This window comes from Embiotoca jacksoni, unplaced genomic scaffold (genome assembly GCF_022577435.1).
Source record: "Embiotoca jacksoni isolate LCO1_2020_lvr unplaced genomic scaffold, fEmbJac1.0.p SCAF_41, whole genome shotgun sequence".
Classification (NCBI taxonomy): domain Eukaryota; kingdom Metazoa; phylum Chordata; class Actinopteri; family Embiotocidae; genus Embiotoca; species Embiotoca jacksoni.
The window spans coordinates 734,332-753,122 of record NW_027185394.1 but is presented as its reverse complement, the minus strand read 5'-3'; the positions used below and the strand labels follow the sequence as shown (position 1 = coordinate 753,122).

At 42.8% G+C, this 18,791-nt stretch overlaps 1 protein-coding gene across 1 annotated transcript in view; it reads right to left on the bottom strand.

The window, feature by feature from the left end:
- The window catches only part of LOC138209854 (glutamate receptor ionotropic, kainate 5-like), a 105,824-nt gene that overhangs the window by 32,634 nt on the left and 54,399 nt on the right, over positions 1–18,791 (bottom strand). Inside the window, 6 exon segments of the mRNA XM_069168647.1 lie at positions 1,181–1,234; positions 2,575–2,753; positions 4,760–4,925; positions 6,265–6,362; positions 6,824–6,988; positions 15,345–15,503. Coding sequence (XP_069024748.1) covers positions 1,181–1,234; positions 2,575–2,753; positions 4,760–4,925; positions 6,265–6,362; positions 6,824–6,988; positions 15,345–15,453 — 771 coding nt within the window. The 5' untranslated portion in view covers positions 15,454–15,503.

Sequence of the window (18,791 nt, the reverse complement as noted above, 5' to 3'; positions counted from 1 at the left end):
CATAATTTCTTATTATAATAACTAGAGAAACCTGTTTTTGTATGATTGAGTCTCTGGGCTCTCATCCACTTTGTTTTTTAAATAAAAACAAAAGAAGCGGCTAAAAGAGGCTAAAAAAGCCCCGTAGAGTGACCAGCTTTAACCAGAGTTTTTTTGTTTTCATCACTCTGTATAACTTTTAAACGCCGTCTCAGTGACGGCGAACTCTCCGTAACACCTGTCGTCTCGTCGCAGTCAGCAGAGCGTGCCGGACACAAAGTTAAAGGGAGGTCGTCCATGGCGACGCAGGTGGAACGAAGTGGAGGAATCATTTTCCTTTTGGTCCCTTTCCAGGGTTTTGTTACAGCGTGGCGTGTGTGTGTGTGTGTGTATGTGTGTGTGTGTGTGTGTGTGTGTGTGTGTGTGTGTGTGTGTGTGTGTGTGTGTGTGTGTGTGTGTGTGTGTGGTTGTGGTGGTGGGAGGAGGGGAGGGGGGTTGAATGAGGATTTCGCCCTTGGTTCGCGGCGTGAAGGGCCCTCGTGAACGGCCACCATTAAAAGCGTGTGATCGCGGCGGCGTTTAGAGTCGAGATCCAGACGAGTTATTATCCACGCAGAGCGCAAGGGCACGAAATCATAACGATGACAAACGGCGGCAGGACCCAGCATGCATCTGTGATGAGCAGGGATAGAGGAGGAGGAGAGGGGGGTTGTGGGTAAAGAGGAGATGCATGAAGGTGGCGGGCGGTGAGGTGAAGGGAGGGCTGACGGAGAAGTTTGGATCCAAGATGGGACCTGAAAACATCCCATAAAAAGATGGTTTGGAGGGGAAAAAAAAAATGACAAAACAGAGATGGTGAGATGATCAGCGGAAAGAAAAAGAAACAAAACCAAAGGAAACAAGGATGGAAGGAGACGGGAGAGGAAAAGAAAGAGGTGTAAAAACCTCCCTTACAGTCAAATAAAAGACGTTATTTATGTACAAAGTAAATAAAAGTGGGCTTAATGTTGATCCCTGAGGGACGCCATCAACAACAGGATGAAAAGCCGGTGAGGAAAGAAGTAAAGAAAAAGAGAACAGAAGGATAGAAGAGTTTTAAACAGGCCTAAAGAAATGAAAACGAGTTAAAAGGAAAAGTAACGGTGAGGATCAACATCTTTGTAAAAACTGGATTTAACTTTATAATAAAGCTTCTTCTTACCATGGTGGTGAGGATGTACTTGTAGAAGGCCGACGTCATCCCGAGCTCGTTGGCCTGCAGGTCACCAGAGACAAAGAAGAAGAAGAAGAAGAAGAAGAAGAAGAAGAAGAAGAAGAAGAAGAAGAAGATGAAGAAGAAGAAGGTGAGCCGCCGTGAGACAGGAAGAACTCATCCTCCAACTTCCTACTGAAGACAACATGACTCTCAGTTTATTTAAAGGAACAATCCTGTTTTTTTTGTTTCCCAGCCGTCACTCCGCCGCTCGTCGACACAATTACGTGACTGGAAACTGAAGTTATACAACGACAGGAAGCGAAGAATGGCTGAAATAAAAGTTTAATATAGAAATAATAGGAAAGAAAAAATAAGTCGGTGACGTCTGGAACATTCGGCTCGATGTCTGATTTCTAAAACTTTTAGACGTCTCCTGACTGAACGGCTGCTGGTCCGTTTTCTTTTTCCTTTTTTTTTCTCATTTGTTTGAGTTTCCAGTCCGAACACCTGCGAGTGATTTAAACTGGCAGCTTCACAGCAGCCTGCAGAAGGATTATTAATCCATTAACCTTCCACGCGCTGCTGCCCCCCCCCACCCCCCCGGCCTCTCCACAACCCCGGTAACCTAAAACCTTTTCACGAAACATCCCGGCACGCTTCGTTTTGTGTTCTCAACCCCTGAAGGGTTCAGATCTGAGAAGTAAAACTGGAACCTGCTAATAATTTAAAAAAAAGCTGCTGGAGTTTGGTTTTTGTTTGTTTTGCAGCCAGTTTGGCAGAAAACCAGCTCGTGTGTGAACTCTGTAAAAAACCACAGAGGAAGAAACGCTCCCAACAAAACAACCAACGAGATGTTAGGAACAGACGGAGGATGAAGGAGGTGAAAGCACCGAGCTACCGGACCTATCCACACTTCTACAGGGAAAAACTGAACATCTGATTTTCCTTTTTAAATTTGTTTAAAAAGCTTTTTTCAGACTTCATATTCTCATTTGTACCTTAAATACAGAAGTAAACCTGAGAGATGGTTAAGTTGCAGCTCAAAAGGTCAATAATTTATATTTCCATTTCCTTAATTTACTAATAACAATAAAATCCAGTTTTTTTTTTTCAACGTCTGTTCTGGATTTCAAATCCAAAGTGTTGAAAGTCAGATTTTAGTCACAACATGCAAATGTTTCAGAATAAAAGCCCAGTTAAGAATACAAAGGCGTCTTTTTTCTGACTAAAGGGCTTTTAATTTGTAGCGTAAATCAGGCTTCTTGTAGTGCGGTAAACTTTAACAGGGCAAACGGGAGCGGATCAAAACAACATTTATTTTCCTAGAAAAGGGGCGGAGCAACAGCAGCTACAGAGGTTGAGAAAAAAAGACAAAGAGTTTGAAGGAGCTGCGTCCTGACCTTCCTGAGGATGTGGTAGGAGATGGAGGCGTTGGCGTCGATGATGATGGTGGCCACCTTGTCGTCGCGGATCTCCTTCAGCAGGGGGGTGGGGTCGAGGCTGTCGTCCAGCATCCGCACCGACAGCGTCTCCCGGGAGATGAGGAAGCGGCGGACGAGCTCCTCCAATCGCAGCAAGCCTTTAAGGAAGAAAAACAACAGCTGTTTACTAATGGGTCACATTTGGGTTAAAGATGTTTACAGTTTAAAAAAATCACACGTTTGGGAAGCGGCGTTAAAAGTCCGGACCGCCGCGGAGACGGAAAAAGAGACGGCAGCAGCCGTAAATGATGCTCGTATGAGGGTTCGGCTTGTTTGCTTTGTAAAATTACCGCTTTGACTCGAGAGAGAAAATTGATGGGAAGTCGGAGTCATTAGAGAGACAAACAACCGCCGCCGCTTCTGAAAAAACTTCCTGCAGCCGGAAAAAAAAAGAGGCAATAAAACAGACGGAGCGGGATGAAGGTGATTACGAGTGGAAGTCCATTAATTCTTCTACCTCTGAGGACGAATTTTAGGCCGGCGAGTCGGTTCAGGAGGGAAATGGTTTTCACACGAGTCTTTCATCAGGTTCATCGAGGATTGTGATGGAAGTTTTAAGTGAGGTTTTTTTCTTTGCGTAAAAAATTGCGGGAATTAGAAAAAGTTCAGAAAGAAAGATGTGATTTTTTTTAAGCATTGTCTGATAAAGGAATAAATATTGTATTTCTAATCTTTTTTTAAATGTATTTATTTATTGATCTTCAGAAAAACAGTTCATCAGGTTCTGTCTAGTTTCTGCTGTTTGAACTCTCGTTTCCTCATCACCAAAAATCTCATTTGAACAACAGCTGGATGAAACTAACAGATAACAATCTTCGCATCCTTATTTCCACTTTTTTTTTTTTATGACATCATCTCGTTGCATCTGGAGAAAACTCAACATCTCGAATGGCTCAACCACAAAAAACAATCACATTTTTTTTGTATGACAATTAATCATCAAATAAAATGTGATATTTATGACATCCTCCCATCAACACGCCTCCTCATGAATCTGTTGCTTGTTCTGATTCCTCCTCTCCTCTCCTCTCCTCTCCTCTCCTCTCCTCTCCTCTCCTCTCCTCTCCGTCTCTTCTTCCTCCTCCATCAATCTCAGGTTTTTTCCAGCTGACTGAGCCTCATCGTTTTAAGGTCTCCCGGTCTTTAGCCGCGGGGTCCCGGCCCCGTTAACGGCGCTGTTTTTAACGGGCCCGTATCGTTGCCATCGTCCGGTTAAACCCCGGCGAAGGTCCGTGACGAATGCTTTATGGCGGCGATTTACTGGAGACACGCCTGCTGCTTCGGTCGAGGACAGACGAGGAGACGAGACGCCGGCCGACCGGCTCTGAATGTTAAACTGAGATGATGCAAGTGGCAGCTTTTTTTTTTCCCGGAGAGTGACTCAGGAAACGTAATGAAACTCTTCTTTCTTTGACCTACTTAATCTCCTTTAGAGGGATTTTTATATTCCTGATGAAACAAAACCTTTATCTGTCGGTGCTGAAGACTTACAGGTTGTCATGGCAACGACATGTCTTCGATACGACGTGAACAACTTGAATGTCTTCGTTCTTTACATCCTCTAGGACGCCATATGGTCTTTTTGGTCGTCCAGGACTCCTCGACAAAAAATTCTCGAAACTGTTTGGTGTTTCAGTTTTGTCAGTTTCATCCAGTTGTTTTTATAGGAAAGGATTTTAAAGATTGTTGCCATGGAGACGTAGCACCGTTTGTCCCGCTTGCTTTGCCCGGAAACTCAAGAAGTTTTAAAACCATTTCGTCGTTATTATTTGGTTTGAACGGGCAGTCGGTGAAACCTGAAACCAAATCAGTTGTTTTTTTTTACCTTTTTGGAAGGTTTACGAGCTCCTTTCTGATTTTTGGTTTCGGTGTCTTACCCGAGAACTCTTTGGCATGCAGACAGGGTGGAGGAAGAACCAGGGATTGAACCGACAACCCCCGGAGTTAGTCAGAGCAGCTGAGAAACAGAAGAGGTTGTGACAGCGGGTCGAAGGCGGGACAGATCCTGAACCGGGTTTTGGGGGGGGAACAAATGTGCTCCACGACTTCCAGGAACCATCGGACAGACCACATAAACAAACGCACACTTCGCAGACGGACTCACACTCCGCCTTGGCGCAGATGAGGCTGGTGGTCGGGTAGCCGAAGGAGCGCAGGATGGAGCCGACGGCCAGGCTCAGGTCCTCGTTGCTCGGGTAGAGCGTCACCGAGGCGAAGCGGAGGTACGGCAGCTTCGGGGTTTCCTCCGGACCAATCTTCACGTGAGGGATCTGAGGGAACCAAGAAAAACAGAAGGAACAGGAAGTGAGTCTGGATCTGAGGGAACCAAGAAAAACAGAAGGAACAGGAAGTGAGTTGGGATCTGAGGGAACCAAGAAAAACAGAAGGAACAGGAAGTGAGTCGGGATCTGAGGGGAAAAGATGGAAAAGTAAAGAAAAGCAGCGATGGGAAAGGAAACTTAAACGTGAGGGTTTTAAAGCTTCTTTTATTTGAGGCCAACAGCGTCTGTTATTTAGGCTGGAAAATGAATTGCTGAATGAGGAATCAGGTCGGAGGACGAACGGCCTTCCCGGTCCGTCGCTCGGCGGGTCGACCTCAGCCTCCCACCTGCAGACGTTTTAAACTGTAATTAGACTCAACTCGGCTTCACTTTGATCTGAGGATGGTTAGAGGCTTAACGGAGGAGGAGATTAAACACCAGTTAAAGTCCATCAGAGCTGCTGATCTGAGAGTCGACCTGTCGGCCGGCAGACAGAAACACGCGTGACACCTTTAATAAACACGTCAGCTGATTTCTCTCGAGTTTTATCCGAAGGTATCTTTTAGTTTCCCGAAGACGTCTTCGGGAAGCAAAAATGTCACAACAGTCCCATGCTGTGTTCAAATGGATGTACAATGTGGGAAGGCGTGTGCAACCGTATACTCGTCGTTAAGGAGCTTAAATTGTTAAAACACCGTTGCTAGGTAACAGCAACATGGCGGGCATCTAGAAGCCCCAGAGGCTAACAATTTAGCATGCTAACGAAGGGGGGAGGTGTAATGTAATGCAGGAAATGCAAAGGGGTGATGAACATTTTTCTCAGATGTAGGCTATTATCTAAGTTACGAAGACAAACTCTCCATGACTAAAATTATAATATATTAGCTGAACATCCAACCAAACATGAACGTCCATATTTGGAGGAGCTTTGGGAGGAGCCAGCGGTGGATCTGACCGATCTGATTGGAAACCTGACGATACTACGTCCCGCCCACCGATAGCTGTAACCTGACTGCACCACAGCCTGTCAATCAAACAGACACGCCCCCAAAAACAGGTCTTCTTGAATCTTCTTTTCTAATGAATGAGGGATTATTTTCAGATGGACCTCCAGAAAACTAATAAGAAGGAGTGACTTTAGCTAACAACACCGAGATAACTGATGGACACATTTTATTCACTTTGGATTTGATGAGAGAAGTTGAATGGGAGTCTATGGAGCCGGAGGCTTTTTGGAGCCGACCTCTAGTGGCACTCGCTGGTATTGCAGCTGAAGACACTTCCAAATTGGCCTCTACAATCTAGGGATGAAACATGTCATCAACACTTGGGAACAGACGTGACTCACCTCCTTTTCCCCACAGATGTGACTGATTGTGGAGCCGGAGGCGGGACTAGAGGCGGGGCCAATCACGGAGACCACACCCTTCGGCAGGATCTGGCACACTGAGAGGGAAACAGAGACAAAGAGGTTCATTTTAACATGACGCTGCAGATTTTTGTGGCGGTTTGTTGCTGATTCATTCTGCAGGAAGTATTGATTAGTTTGTTTCATGCTTGAGTTTGATTAATGTGGACATTTGCTTTATTTAGACTGGATTTCAATCGTATTTTATTTTGGTAGTTTTTCTGCTTCTTTGCTTGTTTGAACATACCAAATCGTACTGCTTCTTCTGGTGATAACACCAAGCTACATTTCTCAGCACATTTAACTCCTCTTTGAACTTTATTTGAAGGCCTGTTTGTTCCCTGCTGTGTGAACATCTCCATATGTAAAGTGCAGGTTTCTCTATTTTCGCCTGCCTCGTTAAACAAAGGTTGAAGCTTTATTGCTCCGGTCTGCTTCCTCACACTGAACATTTCCTGAGGTTTTACCTTCGGAGGAAGAAGAGAGGAAGAAGGCTTACTGGTGTCGGTGGTGTCATACTGTGAGTCCTTGAGCAGCTCGTAGACGTCCACCTCCACCCTCGCCTGGGAGGAGCCCTCCATCAGGCTGTTGATGTTCTCTCTCGCCAGAGCCAGCGCCAGACGCTCGCCACGGCCGCACACGGACTGGTCGTCCAAAATGGCCGCTGAAGGGAAGGACAAAAACGTTTCCAAATGAACTTTTTTTTTTTCCTAATGTAAATAAAAGCTTTCTTTTAATTCGGTACACATTATAAAAAAAATAGGACAAAGCATTCAAAAGATAAAAGTTAGTTAATTAGAAGGTTGGATAAAACATGAGACAGGAAAGATAAGAGGAATTCAAAATATTTAAACTTAACTAAATCGATGATAAAAAGTATGAAAGTGTGGAGGAAATAAATACAGAAAAGCAGGTCCTCGAAAGTATGGAATATAGAATTTCCTGTTGCCAGCAGGGGGCACTATGACTATTAAAGAATATTACCATGCGGTTTCTTCAGAGTGGGACTTTTATCAAACATGTAAAGTTTGACGAAGATCGGACGACGTACCTCAAAAATTACAGCAACTTTATTGTCATGACAAAACGCTCAAAATGGCCGCCACACCACGGATAAAACGTTCAACGAAAACAAATTCTTTTCACAAGTTTTCATTCCAAAGGTCTTAAGACTTGACGCACCAAATTCCAAGTTGAGTTTGTTAACGTACAACTAAATTCAAAATGGCAGACTTCCTTTTAAGTTTAGGTCATGGTGCCAAGAGACTTTTTTCTAGATCTAGGTGTGATACATGTGTCCACCAAATTTCATTCATGTCGGTGAATGCAGCCTTGAGATCTCATTTTAGGGGGGCGCTAGCGAGCCGTTTCCCGACGCTCACAAACCAAAAACCTATAAAATACTTACATTTTCACTGGGGCTGATTTTTTTTGGTGCAAAGTTTCATTCGTTTTTGTATAAACTGCCAAAAAAAAGGTATTTTATTTGCCAGAACAATAACTAAAATTATTTGTGTTATAATAGGACCATCGCACCACTCGGTGCTCGAGCCCCTAAAAAAGAAACATTTAAAAGTAACTATAATAGTATGTATACTATAGAGAAGCTGCAGCATCACCTGCAGCCAAGTGTCAAACAGATCTGAACGGGAAGCTGCAGTGGAGTAAAAAAAAATAAACGCCTCGTCATCATTTCTATTTCCTCCCACCAGGAACGGAGAAGAGAGTCGCAGCCTGTCGGCTGTGTACAGTAACACCTGCCGTGTTTATTCTGGTTTGCATGTCTCCCCGCTGACTCGCCGCGGTTTGCTTACTCGGAGTGTGCGATTATAAAAGGAAGCGGAGGCCGAGAGCGAAAAGGCTCGAGATAGCAGATGGGAACGCCGGGAAGTGTGATCAGCTGGTTCATTATACGGAGAAGCGTATCCAGAGGCACCTCGTTGCATTTTAATTCGAGCGGGTAAATATTGTCTGCTGACGAAAATACAGAGTGAAATCAACACCGAAGGGAAAAACCCCTGAAAGAGGTTCCGGCTCGGGACTCGATTACAAACCACAAGATGGATTTTTTTTCTCGCCGTGTAAATTCCTCCTTTTCTTATTTCAGCGGACAGACCAAAGAAATCAAAGCGAGTCTGTGTGTGCTGCCATCGGGGGTTTCTTCTAGGTTTGATTTGTGTTTCTTTAATAATTAATGCTTCTCCGGGGGCAAAAGCAAGGAAGCAATTCATCGTGTCCTTCCTTGAAAAAAACCCTGTTGTGGGTTTTTCTTTTTTTTTTTTTTACAGTTTAGAGGAACAAAAAGTAGAAAAAATCCAGTTGGTTCCTGTTGAGTTATCTGATGTTCTCTGAATCCTCGAACAAAGATCAAAACCACGAAGAATTTGTATCAGAAACGTCCTCCAGGAAATCATTATAATTAATTCAAGCATTTTTTCCACAATATTAGATTGCCGCGATCATTTATGTAAAAAATGTGGTGTTATGTTAAGTACGTAACCATTGTTTTTATTGTCACGAACTCCAGTTCATACGAAAAAAACATCTGAAGTCACTGTTGGTCTGACGTATATCTCAATTTCCTGTATTCAGGACCTAAAATCTGAGTCTTAATATAATGGTTTGACCCACTTTGTGACAGATCCAATGAAACAAGACACACAAAAAAAAGGGAGAATAAAAAAAGCTAAAAATCACTTCGTGGGCTCGTTGCTGCTTCGATCCTCTGGTGGTCCGGCGTCCTTCCCAAAGCAAACAGGACGCACTCGTGTTTTATTGAGTGTGTATACACCCGACTGAGTTTCTTTTTCACTGGACATATTGATTTGATTAATTTTTTTCCAGCCTGATGACATAAAAATCTTGTCTAGGCAGTGAGCTGTGATGTGGCAAGAAAATATCTCACTGAGGAAGTCAGCTGTTGTTGCAGGTAAACAAAGATGTTTGAGCCGTGGGATCTCAACGTCGGTACCGTTGCGTCTTTATGTTAAATCGAGACATCGAAATGTCTCAACGATTGTTGGACGGATGAAGATGATGTTTGGTTCAGACCTTCATGTTCCTCTTTAGGACGAATCACTTTGGTTTTATTACCAAATATCTGCAAAACAAATTGATTCCCATGAGCTGGACCTAATTAGCAAATGTTAGCATCAAGTGGCAACAAACAGTGATGTCATCCGTTGCTTGGTGAGCGGCTGTTTTTAAGTTTTGCCATTTTGGTTGTCAACATCTTGTGTTTTTTTTAGACCCAGATGCGACCATATTTGGACGAGCTGGAGAGGAGCCGAGCACACTATGCCCCGCCCACCCACTCCCGGAAACCTGACTGCACAACAGGGCTGTCAATCAAACCAGACACGCCTCCAAACATGAGCACAATTGATCTTCGTCCGCTCAATGCGTCCCTCGAGTGGTTGTGTGCAGCTGTCAGACTGATGATCCGTTCGCTTTACCTGCAGATTTTTTTCCACTCCACTCCAGTTTTGTATGTCAGGAGAGAATCTGATGCTTTTTCAATTGAACTCTATTAGAGCCAGCCCCTAGTGGTACTCAGTGGTACTGCACTTTAAGGTACTTTGGCTTCGCATTTTTATAAACAGACACAGAAAAGACCTTTCTAGAAGTACGATGACTCCACACATGTTCTTACTCAAACTCAGTACAACAAACAGTCGTCCCGGAGCACTCAGAACCAGAACCGGAACCTTGTCGGATGGCTTACAGGCTGCTCTCCGAATGCCCTCCTAGTTTTATTTACTTTTCCTACGTACGCCTCCCGTAATGTCCTCGACCTTTGACACGGAGATCGCCCGGTTCAGGAACAGTCAGAAGGAACCAAAAACATCTCAAACTGTAAAAATTATTTATATTCAGTTTGAGTTTTTCCTCCAAAATGAGACATTTGCCTTCAGAAAATAAAAACCTGACACTTTAACTTACAGAATAGCTGCTGTGAAAAATGCACTGCGAGTTCATTTTAAAGGACTCTTAGAGCGGTGAAGTAGTTCTGTTGTTCGGAGATATTCAATGATAAGCTACGTAAGCTAACGATTCCTTCCGAATGACTGATAGCTCGGCCTGAAATAATTCATGGCCTTTTTTTTTTGCAGCAGCTGAAGGACACTGATGCTGCTGAATCGTTAACATCCTTCATTGCAATATTTATGCTGCCGACTTGATTTTTGAATCTCTGCCACAGCGTCACTTTGAGATTTATTTCCATCCATTCTTTGGATTTTAAATGAGCCAGAACACAATAACGGGAACGGCCGGGCGACATAATGAAACCCAGCAGGGAGGATTAACGAGACGCTGCTGACCACTTCTGGTGTGGTGGATTAATGTTCGAAGTACGATGGTGATCAATACATTTCGAGTGTTCCTGAACGCAGCGCAACGATGCACACGGAGCAGCACGAAGCAACGACCTTCACCAGGACCTTTTTCAAGTGTCGTCTCTTGATCAACATCAGCAGAACAACAACCAAGTAACGACGCTAACAACCAGCTCATTTCACTAAAAAACAGCTAAACTCAAGTTACCTGACAGCTAGATAATAATCTTAACAACCAGCTAAGAAAGCTAGCAACCAGCTAATTACTCTAAATCCAGCTAAACTCAAGTTAACAAACAGCTAACGACGCTAACAACCCTCAGATGCCTCAGAAGGTCCCGGGGGAACTCGGTGCTGACGGTCCGACTCAAACACATTCCTGCCGACCCGCTCACACATAGAAAATGTGCAGCAATGAAAGCAGGAAAAAAGAAGACAATTCATAGTTAACAAAGATATAAAGAACAGAAGTTAAAGCGAACGAGCAGCGAGTGTTAGCGGAACATCGTCTGCAGCGACATCGTGGTGAGCGTTCATTGGGGATTTGTTGACCCGAGAGGCGACGCGGCGACTCGGTCGGAGACCTGCAGCTCCTCGAATCACCGCCGCCGCCTCCGATCCCATTTGGGTCGTTTCCCAGCGTGACCATGATTCTGCTGATTGATAATCAGAGCGTGATTTGTGATTTGATTGCCGTTCCTGGGAAGTTCTGCCTGTAATTGTTTTTGTGAAGGTTTGTTTCCACGCAGAGGACACTTTGACTGACTTGTCGTTTGTGTAAATATGATTCTTTCGTCTGTGCTAAGAAGGTTCAAGGTTTTTTTTGACAAAAAAAAAAGGCAAAAAAGTTGCCGCAGGAGTTTATGAATAATTACTGTGAAACATTTCTATCAATATGATCTGGGCAAAGATGGGATTTTCAAATGGCATAATGTGTGTTTTTATATTGAGCTTTGTTTAACATTAAGGGTCTAATACAGATAATCAAAAAAACTAAAGGCCAAAGACCAGAGCAGAGAAATGTCTTCAAACTACCAACACTCACCAACCAAGTGTGTGAAACATATTGAAATATAGAAAAAGTATAATTAAATAAAATAAATAAACGAGAAAGAGGAAAAGTAATATAAGTATATAAATTAAAACAAACACACAAAAAGAAATAAATAAATGAAAAAAAGAGAAATATTTCAAAAAATTTGAAAAACAAATTAAATGAATAAAAATGATAAAATAAAGAATAAACAAACAACAAAAGATGGAAATAATAAGTATTTAAAACTAAAACAAACACAAAAAATAAATAATTGGAAGAGTAATAAAAAAATAGAATAACAAATTAATTAATAATTTTACAGAATAAAAAAATTAATCAGTAAAAAAGAACAACAAAAAACTAAAGAGTTACAAAATAAAATAAAAAAGAGAGAAAAAAACAAAAAAACTGCATAAACTTCTTTTGAATCTTTTTTTTCGTTACGTGTCTGTTTATCAAGAACTTTCTGCAGATTTAATCCGGCAGTGAGACAGAAATCTGATCCAGCTGTTTTTATTTGTATAAACTTAAAAAATCCAAAGCCTGTTAAAAAGCTGCTCCTCTGCACGTCGCTTTTTCTTTATACAACAGCCGGAGGAACCGACGGAAACAAACCGAAACTCTCGGCAGCGAAATATCTGCAAAAGTGTTCGCTCAAACTGAAAACAGCAACTTTTTACGGTGAAGCAGTTTTTACTCTTCAAGGTTTCAGTTTGTTTTTTAGCGGTTATCAATTTATTGAACCCGTCTGAAACGATTTCCGTCTCCGAACAGAAACAGATTAACGGTGTCGTCCTGCTCCGACCTTAAAAACTAAAAATGATTCCTTTTATTTTTCCGACTGCAGGAATAAAAATATGTCGGTGACATTGACGGACGACCCGACAAGGAAAAGCTTCTCTTCAATGTTACGTCTCTCGTCTTGTTATTTCATTCCCTCCAAATATGATAAAATCCTCCATCTAGACATCACATCCCTTTTCATAAGCAGCAGTGTGTGTTCAGAATATTAACGCCCGACGTTCGGTTACCTCCGGGATCGAACCGGCGTCTGACCGCTGGCCTCCCATCACGACCGCAGTCCCTGAATTACAAAAACACTTTTCTCACCGTCCTTTTTTTATTTCCCAGCTGCTGAATCGTGAGCCTTGACTATTCGGTTACAGCCGAGTGCATTGGAGTGGAACTAAATTAGATTTTACAGCACCTGAAGAGGGAAACGCAGCTTGACAGGAAACACTCGCTTCCGCACGTCCAAACTTTGGGTGGAATTTTAATACAAAGTCGAGCGTTGATTTGCTCACTTAAAAATAAGAAGAGGTCGATTTTATTTGAATCTATCTGAATGAGGCTTTACATTCACCTGCCTTCCGCTGGCACGATTTCCTCCTGTTTGCTTGATTTTAAAGTAGAGCCGGAAACTAAATGTTCATCAGGAGTTTTCTTTAAGATTTTACATCGGGGGCTGAGATCCACAGACGAAGCAAAAAAATCCAACTCTGAAACAAACATAAACTACTTTCAATAAAGTGTTATCTCAAATAATTAATCTTCAGAATTGTCTCGAGTTGATTAATAAGTTCATTGTGGGTTTTGTTTTAGGTCAGATTTTTTGGGGGGAACAAAAAAAAATTCAACTTCCCCACTTCCAGCCGAGTGTTCCTGAGCCCATCCAGTGATTTCCACCACAGAATCAGGGCTGGGTTTTTTTGTGTGCGTCAAACTCTGTAAATGTTCAACAGAGACTCTTGAAACGCTTCAGAAAGTCGACGGCTATGAAGCGACGAGCCGGGCGAGGTATTCTGAGTGACGGTCAACGTTTCGAGAGGGGCGGAGCTTCACCGTCCAAGACCGAAGAAGAAGGCGCGTCAGGTCTGGAGACACCAGGTAGGTTTTCTTTGTGTCACCGTGAATTTGTCCCCCAGAGTCAGACTGTCAACACAGAGTTCCACCGGGACCTTCTAAGAACTCTGAGAGAAAAAACATTCACTGCAAAAACCACCTGAACTGTGGCACCATGGCAACAACACGGAAAGATCACTGGAAATCTCTGCAGGAACACTTGTGTTGAAGATTTCTTTACTCCCCAAAAGCTGATGTTTCTCTGCTCCAGTTTCAGGTTTCCATGGTGACATCAACGTTCAGGTACCAGCGATCACGTTAACTTTTTTATTTCTTTCCGTTTGTTCGGTCGGTGCGACTCGAGTCTGAATTCCTTCTTTTTTTTCTCCATCATATCATTTCTGAAGGTCGAACTTCTGTTATTTTCCACCGGAGCTCCACTTTATTAGACATGAAAAGAAACGACACCGTGTGCATGTGTGCAGCAGTCGGCTGTTATTAATGGAGGAGCGGAAAAGGTTGAGCCATTACACAATCGCCAGGTGACCTGGTTGCCATGGCAGCCTGCTTGTAAGTGCCCGCCGGTTTTTAACCGAAGTCCCGCGAGATAAAAGCAGCAGGGACTTGAACTAAGGGGCCATCAGGGCTGATAGATGAACACGAGGAAAATAACACGTTATCAGTAGTGGAGGGAGGGGGGGGGGGGATTTGGAGGAAGTTGACGACAATTGAGCGAATCACGGAGGGTTGTCATGGAGACGCTCCCTGATCCAGTTGAGTTTATTTGCTCTTACAAATGATCCGACCCGGGACGGAAGCAAAACGGGCAGCAAAGAGGAGACGGAAACATGGAGGAACGAGCGGCGGAGACGAAGGTGAACCTCGAGGGGCTCGTAACAACACAAACAAAGCAAAACAGATAGTGTGAGAAAAAAATCTAAATGGCAAAGAGAGACAGCAGTGGGTGGTGAGAGCAGAAACAAAGACAGGAGGCAGATACAGCGAAAGCAAGGAATGATGAGAGCGTTTAAAAATAGAGGATGTGTTTGTTAACACGTTAAAAAAACTCATTCGATATTAGGACTCAAACACACATATGTTTTGGGGCGGGGTTGTTTGATTGACAGGCCAGTAATGAAGTCAGGTTGCAGGTATAAGTGGGCGGGGCATAGAAACCAAGATGTTGACGACCGAAAGGTGTTTCATGCTTTTAGGAACAAACAACAGAAACTTTGCATACAAACAAAAAGTTCTGTGTGGAATGAAATCTGCAGGTAAACTTAGCAGATCATCAGTCTGATACGGCTGCACACGACCATCACACATCATGTACACATCAGTACAGACGGGCTTCCTCACCGGTTCCATAAAAAAAAAATCATCCTTAGTCTCAAAGACGAAGATGCTTTTCATCAGGTTCGTCCAAGGTCACAGTTTTTAAAAGTTAGATGGCATTTGTTGAGTTCACGGTTGTGTTTCCTGAATAATATTTTGGAGTCACCATCAGAGATCACGGCTGACGGTCAGTTGGTTTGGAAGTCAAACATGAGCTCAGATCAAAGCTGATCCAGAATCACTGCGACCTCCAAGTCTTCCTTCGTGTCATTTTTAAGTTGTCGCGTAAATAAAATAAAACAAACACCAAAAAGGAATCACTTGAAATGAACCCTTTCTGAATGAATTCGTTTAAGAAGAAAAACGTTAAATGACCATGAGAACACAAACAGAACGCCAAACTTTACCTAATAACTGAAAGTTTGAGGCGTCGGTACGACTTGGTAGCTCACGTGGCCGGCGGTACTCACCCATCCGGACGGCGGCGAGGCTGTTGGCCTGGTTGAAGAAGAGCGGCGCCACGGTCAGCAGCAGGACGACGACGTTAATCGACAGCAGCAGTGCTGGCAGAGCCGGCATCTTCCACTGCTCCTCATGGAGAATGGTCTGCTGGCTGCCTGTACCGCCACCTGCAGGACGGGAGGAGGAGCGATCACCACGGAGGCAGCCAATCACATCACGGTTGGAGTCTTTATTTCAACCACATTCAGACACATCACGGTGTTATTTTATTTATTTTATTGCCACGTTATCAGCTGTGAGGAGTTCGAGATGAAAATCTCTGCTATCTGATGAATTTGATTAAAAAGGAACCTTTTATAAAACAGGGAGCCGGTCAGGTGTCAGTGAAACCAAAATTACAACTTTTATTTGCCAGTTTATGATCACAGAGTGGCAGTTTGATGGTTGATGTCTCGGTGAAGCATTAAAAATACGTTAAAACACATTAAGACAGGTTAAAACTCAGGAGGAACAAAGTTTAACCAGCAGAGGAAAAAGAGATTCAGCTGCTTTCTTCGATTTAAGGAAACAACCTTTATTTAAATAACCGTGGACAGTCTGAGATGAAGACAGGAGGACAGAAAACACTGGAAAGGAACGAGTGCCACTAGAGGTCGGCTCCAAAAAGCCTCCGGCTCCATAGACTCCCATTCAACTTCTCTCATCAAATCCAAAGTGAATAAAATGTGTCCATCAGTTCTCTCGGTGTTGTTAGCTAAAGTCACTCCTTCTTATTAGTTTTCTGGAGGTCCATCTGAAAATAATCCCTCATTCATTAGAAAAGAAGATTCAAGAAGACCTGTTTTTGGGGGCGTGTCTGTTTGATTGACAGGCCTGTGGTGCAGTCAGGTTACAGCTATCGGTGGGCGGGACGTAGTATCGTCAGGTTTCCAATCAGATCGGTCAGATCCACCGCTGGCTGTAGCGTAAAACAACTGTTTTAGTTACTGCGGCTGTCAGACTGGAAAAATTAGCCAAAACCTCGAAGTTCGAGTTCCTTCTTGAAAAAAAGCTTGAAAAAGGGTTCACTTGCACTCAAACTATAATCCGATGTTTGAGAAGCCGAGAGCGACACGAACAACAACAATCACCGACCGAGTGAATAAAACTAACTGAGAGAAGGAAAGCTTAAAAGAGCATCAAGGAAAAACAAAACCATCGCGACTCGTAGAAGAAAGCAGAGTTAACGAAAGCAGCGATCCGAGTGACAGAAAATTGGGCAGAAAAAGACGTGATGGTGAGCCGAGACGGGAAATGAGAAACGGCTGCGAGCAGAAACAAACAAATGATGATGATAATTAATGAGAGTCTTTTCCTGCAGGAGGTGCTGTCATGTCAAGCGAAGCAAGCGGAGCCGGCACAAACCGCCACCGCAGTTCACTGCAGCAGATCCGAGGCTAATCACACCGCAGCTCTATTAGCTGCTCTCAATCCCATCTCACTTTATTTTTTTTATTTTTTTTTGACATCGGAGGCATTTAGCTGACACACATCCACCGCGACTTACAAGCGAGTACAGCTTTTAAAGTGCCACCTCGTCAGCTTTACGAGTGACGGCTGGCGAAGGAGTCGGAGCCGACGAACACTCACACGACAGGATATTTGTGGATGATGATGATTTCATGCCGCGGTAAAAAAAAACAAAAGCACAGAGAATCACAGCTTTACTTGGAGTTTTTTTTGCCAGACCCGGATTTCGTTATAAAATATAAAATAACTAAATACAAAAAACAAAAAACAACGACTTCAGTGCAACAATAGAATTTACTGCATATTAACGATCAACATAGTAAAACCTTAGCTGCCCGTGGAGAGCGTACCAAAGTACGGCCTGACCTCTCCGTGACCTCTCCATGACCTCTCCGTGACCCCTCCTGTTCTAGCCAAATTTTTACTTTAACAACTTCTGTGAATTTTTCAGCATCAATTCCAGAAACTCCTCAGTGATTTTGGCCTCAAACATTTTGTTCAGGGAAGCACCTGCGTCACCTCGAAGCTCGTACATTACTGAGCCACCGATGACGCCAGTATGTAATACAAAAAAAAGAAAAGATAATTCACCTGTCTATGGGGAATTTAAATGATTCTCTGTCTTAGTATCTAATATATATATATATATATATATATATAAATATACAACAATCCTCAGTGGAACATGGACAGACTCAGATATTCATACATCAGATTTGCCCTTTTAAAATGATTGGCAGTCTCTCCAGAAGTTTTTATTTTTTATTGATTTAATCAAAAATGTTTGACTTTGCAAATTTTTTTCACAGAAACTGATGTAATTTGTTAAGTTTTTTTAGTGAGGTTTTTTTGCAATAAAAATGCGGAAAGTAGAAAAGATTTCAAGTCAAGGAAAAAAATTTCAACTTTTTATCTGAGTAATATGTGATCACTTCCTGTGACAATAATGTATTATTTAAATTTATGTTTTGAACTTAGAAGAACAATTAGTTGGAAACCATTTAAAAGTCAGACAATAATGGTATTTTTGAGCCAACTCACCAAGCTAACGTTAGCTTAGCAAATTACCTGCACTGATAAAAACCTGCGAGATTATTTCAGCTGGCAAACCACCAGGCAGAAACAAGACACTCATTTCGTCTCCTTTATTTTTAAATCAAGGATCTAAATGCCTCAAAAATGACAAAAACAAAACGACACACTCATTTCCAAATTAAATATGTGAAGAATTAAAATGGACGGAAGCAGCAGTGAACCTCTGCAGGAAGGTCATAATGTTGTTGGATTTAATAAATCTCAGACATTAACCTGGAAATGTGATGATTCAACCACCGTAACCTGACTTCAAAACACAAGCAACACACACTTTCAGTCCACAGAAACCCCCGAAGAAGAAGAAGAAGAAGAAGAAGAAGAAGAAGAAGAAGAAGAAGAAGAAGAAGAAGAAGAAGAGCTGTGGAGGTTCAGCTCAGTACGGGACAAAGAAAACGTGTCTTTGGAAACTTAAACCAAACCGACGCTGCTTCCATCAACACGAGCAAAATTTCAAAGCTTCGAAAACCTTTTAATCTTCAAAACTTGGAACTCCTCCATCCGTCTTCCTGCTTCACCATCACAGCGGTGCCTTGAAGTTCACATCGTAAGTTTAACTCACTGTTCGCTCACCTCACGTAGGCGGCAAAGTAGAAATACAACCGCCGGCTGTGCAAACGTGTCCGAGAAATTGTATCGGAGGTGGTGGGGGCCGATGGCGGTCGCACAGAACGCAAGTCATTAATTAACATTTTACAGATGTGATTCCGGATCTGCAAACTTCCTAAATATGTAAAAAATGAACATTTCATTTTTCAGACTTATCCGTTTGACGTTTTTCTTCTGCTTGTCGTTGCAAATTAGTTTGAAGGTAATTTTTAGGGCCGTGAGCCCCTTGATGTGATGGATGACAT